General features: G+C 47.1%; 1 protein-coding gene across 1 annotated transcript; it reads right to left on the bottom strand.

The window, feature by feature from the left end:
• Positions 1–214: 214 nt before the first annotated feature.
• On the bottom strand, positions 215–667 carry LOC126442094 (uncharacterized). Its single transcript, XM_050090694.1, has one exon. It carries the CDS (start codon positions 665–667, stop codon positions 215–217), a length of 453 nt encoding a protein of 150 aa, XP_049946651.1.
• Between the last annotated feature and the right edge of the window lie 5907 nt (positions 668–6574).

Below are 6574 nucleotides of genomic sequence, written 5' to 3' on the forward strand. Positions count from 1 at the left end.
GCCTGAATATATATACAGAGGCATACGTAACTTTGTACAGATGAGCACAGTCTCAAGCTGAAGCAAAGTGTCCTGGGCGTCGGCTCTTGATCAGATGGGCAGAATCAAGAGCGGAGCTCGTAGACCTCTCCCGCTCCGGCTAGAATGTGGTGTCGTTGGTGTATGTTGTAGTGCCAACTTTAGAACTTGTATTTACGCCATGGCATCATTGCTATCAATACCACATCCCTCCCCCCTGAAACAACGCACCGTCATTGAGTACGGCTTCCGACGGCAGGTGGAGGGCCCAGGGGTGGTGCAGCTGAGGGGGCAGACAGCGGAACTGCCAGGGCGTGCTGTCCACCCGCTTGTGAGGGTGCGAGGAAAATGCTCCGTGGAAAACCTGCCCAGGCCGCACACTGCCACTTGGTGTGCTCAGATAAGGAGACAGAGCAACGACATCCATGGGTGGCGGTGGCGGCGTGACGGCAGCCCCAGCGTCCATCGGTTCTGCCACCGCAGAGGAACACGGTGGTGGCAGCGGCCGGAGGTGGGGCCGTGGCGGCGGGAAGAGGCGTCTGTTTGGTGCAGCTGACCAGACTGGTAGCAGTGACAATGGCAGGCACTGCCGCGGCGGAGGCGCGAGCGGCGGAGGCGCGAGCGGCGGAGGCGCTGTCGGTGGAGTCATGGGCTGAGGTGGCAGAAGCAGCAAAGCCCCCAATTCTCCCAGAAAACAACCAGCGGCAGAAAACCGAGGACAGCACAAATGGATCTGGTTCCGGTGTCGACTGACAATGCTAAAGGGACCAGAAACAACAAATAAGGCGCAACCAAGTTGGCGAAGAATGTGCCCTGCTCCCACCGCTGCCTGCCAGAGGAAATGCGATACAACACCAAATCATGTGGCGCCAAGCCAGAACAGGGCGAAGCAGCGGGAGCACGTGGCGGCGGGTGCAAAAGTTGCAGTAGCGACCGATGGGCATGGCCATGAAGCAATTCCGCTGGGGAATGGGTGCTGTGGGGCTGAGAGCGATAGGAAGCAAGGAAAGTCCAGAGCGCATGCTCACGAGAGTGCGTGGCATGCAACTTGCTCACCTGCGACTTAAATGTATGCACAAAGCGTTCAACCTCGCCATTCGACTGGGAGTGGAACGGGTCTGATGTCAGATAGCGAATGCCATTAGCAGCAGAGAACGCTTTAAACTCTGAGGACACAAAGTGGGGGCCTTTGTCAGAGAAAATAACTTCAGGAAGGCCCTCAATGCAAAAAATAGACGTCAAAGCCTGAACAGTACTTGCAGATGTAGTAGAAGACATAGGTACCACAAAAGGAAAGTTTCAGTATGAATCAATAACTATCAACCAGCGGGTGTCCCAGAAAGGACCCGCAAAATCAATATGAATGTGCTGCCAAGGCACAGTAGGAGTCGGCCACGCAAAGAAGCGCTGGCGGGGAGCAGATTGTGCAGTTAGCAAGCAAATTCTCAATATGTTTATCAATGCCGACCTAAGTGCAGTGACGATGCGCTAATTGCTTCTTCCGTACTGTACCCCAATGACTAGCGTGCAGTAATCGCCGGATTTCCGACTGCAACGTACGAGGTACAACCCCACGAGACTGATCATTGTCAGTTCATAACAAGATAACACTGTGATGTACAAACAAGTTGTGACGTTGCGCAGAGTAACATCGAATAAATGGATCACGAATTTGTGTAGAAGATGGAGGCCATTGAGTATGAATATATTGCAAAAGAATCTGCAAAGAAGTATTGGCGGCTGTCGCGGCAGCAATGCGACGAAAATTCACCGAAAAACCATCAGCTAATTCCTTATCTTGCGAATCAATAAACATGCATGACAATTTGGAAGAATCAAACACTTCGTCAGGACCGATAGGCAGACGAGACACAGCATCAGCATTGCCATGCTGGGCTGTAGGCACAAAACAAAGACCAACGTTGCAACTTTTGTGCAGTAGGCCTACGGGCCGGAACTGGCTTTGACGGGAGAAACAACGACGTCAAAGGCTATGGTCGGTTACCAAATAGAACTTACGACCATACAAAAAATCATGAAACTTAGTCACTCCATACACAATAGCTAAAGTTTCTTTCTCGATCTGGGAATAGTTTTGCTGTGTAGAATTGAGCAACGTAGAAGCAAATGCAATTGAGCGATGTAATGTGTAAATGGTGATGAATAATAATTACTGACTAACATCAGTCTGTCTTTATTTTAAAAAACGAAAAATCTAATAAATGATCAGTATGGAGGCATTTTCAAAAAACTGATGTCAGTATATAATGTCTATTTCCACGTCAACACGATTTATTGTGCAAATGATAAATGGGACATGAAACTACCTAACCAATGATTGATACATCACAGAGTTTGATATAGGCTTATATAGTTGGAAAACCAACTAATGAAATTCAAGAGTAAAACCAAGCAGATGGTCAAAGTAGATGTAAATTGCAATTGTCCTATGTTTGGTTATTCCTGAAAAACTGACTGCCGAGAAATATTCAGAAAAAGAAGCAAATAGGCTACTGTTGGTAAGGTAGGTTCACCATCTCACACAGGTTACACTGTCATTACTAAAAAAAATTACTTACATACAAGTTAAAGTATAATATCCACTTCACAGGGTCTTAAGCATTTGAGACAATTCCCTCTGGTGGGTGCCAGGAGGTGCCATATTAAAACTCGCTTTTCAAATGATTTATTTTTTCTTCTACAGAGCTTCGTTGACCTCGGTCCACGTCACAGGCCGCGCATTGCTGAGGTAGCACCCCAGCGGCCTGTGCAACGCACTGTGTCGGGCCGGCCTTGTACGCCAGCTGCAGAGTTCCAATTACGTCAGGATGGCTGCACTAGCAGCTGACTCAGTGGCCACCGTCCCCGTTGACTCTGCACTGCTCCGCTGGGAGCCATAGGCTGGACGTGCTGCTGCTTCTTCCTCAGCTGGCATAGCGGGGAATGCGGCGGCAATGACTGCTCCCATTCCGGCGTCCGAACCTGCGGCCCTCGCCTTGTAAGTCTCCGGTGTGTGTCAGGAGCCGAGACGACTGTTCGTGGTAGCGAGCCGAAGAGTGGCCCACCCTGGCTGGCTGTGGACTCTGCGTCAGCCTCAGAGGGTCAAACCAACGACCCGCTGTGGACTGGGATGCTGTCGCCCCATCGGTTGCCAGTAGCGTGACACACCCCGACGTCCAGGAGAGCTGCCACACTTGAATGAATCACGCCTATTTATACTCGGCTTCATGGCTCTGTTTCGCTAACGCATCACTCTGAGTCACGGATGCCCCACATCTTGGTTGCGCCAGTGGGCCCCTTCTTCCTATAGCTTGCGACATGTGAACCGCTGTGTTTACGCTTTTCAGCGGTTCGATGGCCCCTGTGGCCTCCATTCCACTTTGCAACCGCTAGTCGGCGTAACTTACTGCAATCCAGCCTGCACCTGGCTGTAACTTGTGCACTCCGAAATACTGCACCAAATCTAACTTCCCTGTCTTAAACTGTGGTGCCGCTACATTATTCCCCTTCTTTGGAAAGACCCAGTCCTCGGGTCGTCCTTTAACTAACTCTTAAACTTGTTGGGATTGGCACTTACGACATACTTACTTACTACTAGAAAACTTAAATGTGGTCTAGTGCCCCCTTAAAACCATGACATAAAATAAAACGTAAAAATTCCTTACTGGACGACCACTGTTTGATCAACCCCTTACCTACTCGTCTCATGCCCTCAGTATCCAATCCACTGGGACTTTGAGTACCCTCGATTCCCTTTTGGAATTAGCTCTCTGCCTGATTAGAAAGAAAACGACACAAAACACAGTTAAGGCTGCGATGACACTTGGCACAGAGGTGCTCAAAATGATCGTTATTTGCCGTTGCCTTTCCCTATACTGAGTGACATGTTGAACAAGCTGTTCGGCTGATACACGACCCTCTTGCTCTATAATGAACTGGTTTACGAATCTCAACAGACCTGGCTCCAGAGTTTGATTTAACAAGGTCAGATTCTGCCTTGGCAAAAATTCTAAAGTGGTTTCGGGCCAGTACAGCTGTGGCTGCGTAACATTCAATTGTGTGACTCCTGAAACTGACGCTGGCAGATGGAAGGTTGGCCCTATTATGTTACACTTAGTTCCATTGATTGAAATTCCATTTCCTTCGAGCTCTACACGTTTTGCTTCCATAAACACTTCTTGCTCAAAACAAATTGTTACTACTATCAAATTTTCGTAGTTGGAGAAGATCCAATGCATGCTCAATTTTGGCTCCATGATGTCCCTTGGACATTCTATTCCTTACCCCCTTGCTAAAAATAAGTGCACCATGCACGTGTCCCATATTTGTAGCGCCACAGATTTTCCTCCAACATTCACTATTTTTGATTCCAAACAACACCTGTGTGATTACTTTTATCGTTAAATATACATTACATGAACTGGTGCAATAAACACGACTTTTCTGACCCAGCACTGCCGATAACCAAAAGTTTAAACAGGAAATCGTGCGACTCTGACAACGTTCGACATATATTTATTACGGCTTAGCCGCAAAATTCACTCCCACACATTTATCTCTCCAGAACTGCGTTCGACCTCTCCTCCAACAACACTCAACATACGTCAGACGCTACACTTCCCTTTTCAGTGTTCCCGGGTTCGATTCCCGGCGGGGTCAGGGATTTTCTCTGCCTCGTGATGGCTGGGTGTTGTGTGCTGTCCTTAGGTTAGTTAGGTTTAAGTAGTTCTAAGTTCTAGGGGACTGATGACCATAGATGTTAAGTCCCATAGTGCTCAGAGCCAGTCCTTTTCAGTGACCTGAGGACAGGGATCACCATCACTCTTCCTCCCTCTTCAAAAAAGACTGCTGCTCCTAGCAGGCTCACAATACTCGAAAACACATATAAAATGCAATGCCTAATTAATCTACACAGACCCAATGATACATAACAAGAAGATAAAAAACAAAACTACAAATACTCTACTACTTTCTAGAAAGCAAAGCATACGGTACTTCATGCTGTACTCTATCTTCCTTGTTTTCTCTGCGCTTAGCACCTCTCTTTACTCTCTCTTTCTTCCTCTTTCTTTCCTGTGACATGCCTGGAGTCACATGCAGGCAACCCTTAAATGGCCGTAACCGCCCAATGTGTACTATCGTCGTTCTAGTTGGCAGCTGAAGCTTAACATTAACGGGAGATGTAGTTTCAACAACTTGGTATGGCCCTTGATACCTCGTGAACAACTACTTCGTTTTCCCTTTTTGCGTATAGGGGCTGGACAGCATTACCCGTTGCCCCACCCTATACTGCAGTAAACTTCCTTTCCGCTTTACTGCATCTTCCTGCCTTTCCAAAGCCTTTGTATTCGCCTTTTGTACTCGTTTCCAAACATCCCGAACTGTCCTTGCAAATTGGCGTACAGATTCACCAGTCCTTCCTTTCTGTACCTTCACTAAATCAAACGGTGACGGCATTTTTCGCCCTTTCACTACCTCATATGGAGACAAACCGGTATTTGTATGGACTTTTGCATTGTAAGCGCATACAATACGCTTCAAATACTAGTCCCACTGATGGTGATGACAATCTACATAAAAACTCAACATCTTCCCGATTGTTCTGTGTACCCGTTTTGTCCTTCCGTTCACCTGTGGATGCAACACACTTGTCCTCAACTTCTTTACGTTCAACAATTTACACAGTTCCTTCATTAAATCCGACATGAAGTTGGTCCCTTGGTCAGTAATTATTGTCGCTGGTACATCAAACTTCAAAATCCAGTTGTTTACTAACGCTCGCACGACAATTACTGCCTGTTGATTTGGCATGGCCACCATCTCCACGTACCTTGAAAAATGATCTATTATTGTCAGAACGAATCTGTTCCCAGATGGTATTCGCCTAAAAGATCCTAAGACATCAATCCCCAGGGAAGAGAATGGACATGTTGCTTCCGGTAATCATTGTAGCTGTATCTGTTTCCTACTCAAATCTGCTCTCTGCGCACATAGTATGTAATTCTTGAAATACTGATCCACATCTCCTTTCCTACCTCTCCACCAATACCTCTCCACCACTCTCCTATTCGTCGCTCTACACCCTCCATAACTGGATAACACGTGATCATGTGCTTCCTTTAAAACCTCATCCCTCAACTTCGCTGGCACTATTACCCTTGGCCCTAACTTCATTTCCCTGCACAGAAGACCATCGTACACATTAAACTGTGGCTATGTCTGATACAATTTACAATCGTTGTCCGCGTCCTGTAATTTTTGCCATACTGCTAGGTCATAACCTAGGACTTCTACTTTGCCATCTTCCAACTTAGGTCATCCGCATTACCGTGCTTCTTCCCAGGCTTGTGCACCACCTCGTAGTTGAACTCACTAAGCCTCACAGCCCATTGAGCGAGTCTAGTAGACGGATCCTTCAACCCTAACAACCACTTCAATGCAGCATGATCTGTCACTACCCGAAATCTTCTCCCATATAAATAACATTTTAAATAAGTGGTTCCATAGATTACGCGAAGCATCTCCCTTTCTGTTCTTGAGTAATTCTTCTCTGCTG

Source organism: Schistocerca serialis, chromosome 1 (genome assembly GCF_023864345.2).
Source record: "Schistocerca serialis cubense isolate TAMUIC-IGC-003099 chromosome 1, iqSchSeri2.2, whole genome shotgun sequence".
NCBI lineage: Eukaryota > Metazoa > Arthropoda > Insecta > Orthoptera > Acrididae > Schistocerca > Schistocerca serialis.

Coding starts and splice junctions, on each gene's coding strand:
- LOC126442094 (XM_050090694.1), bottom strand. CDS start 667: ATGACTCCACCGACAGCGCCTCCGCCGCTCGCGCCTCCGCCGCTCGCG.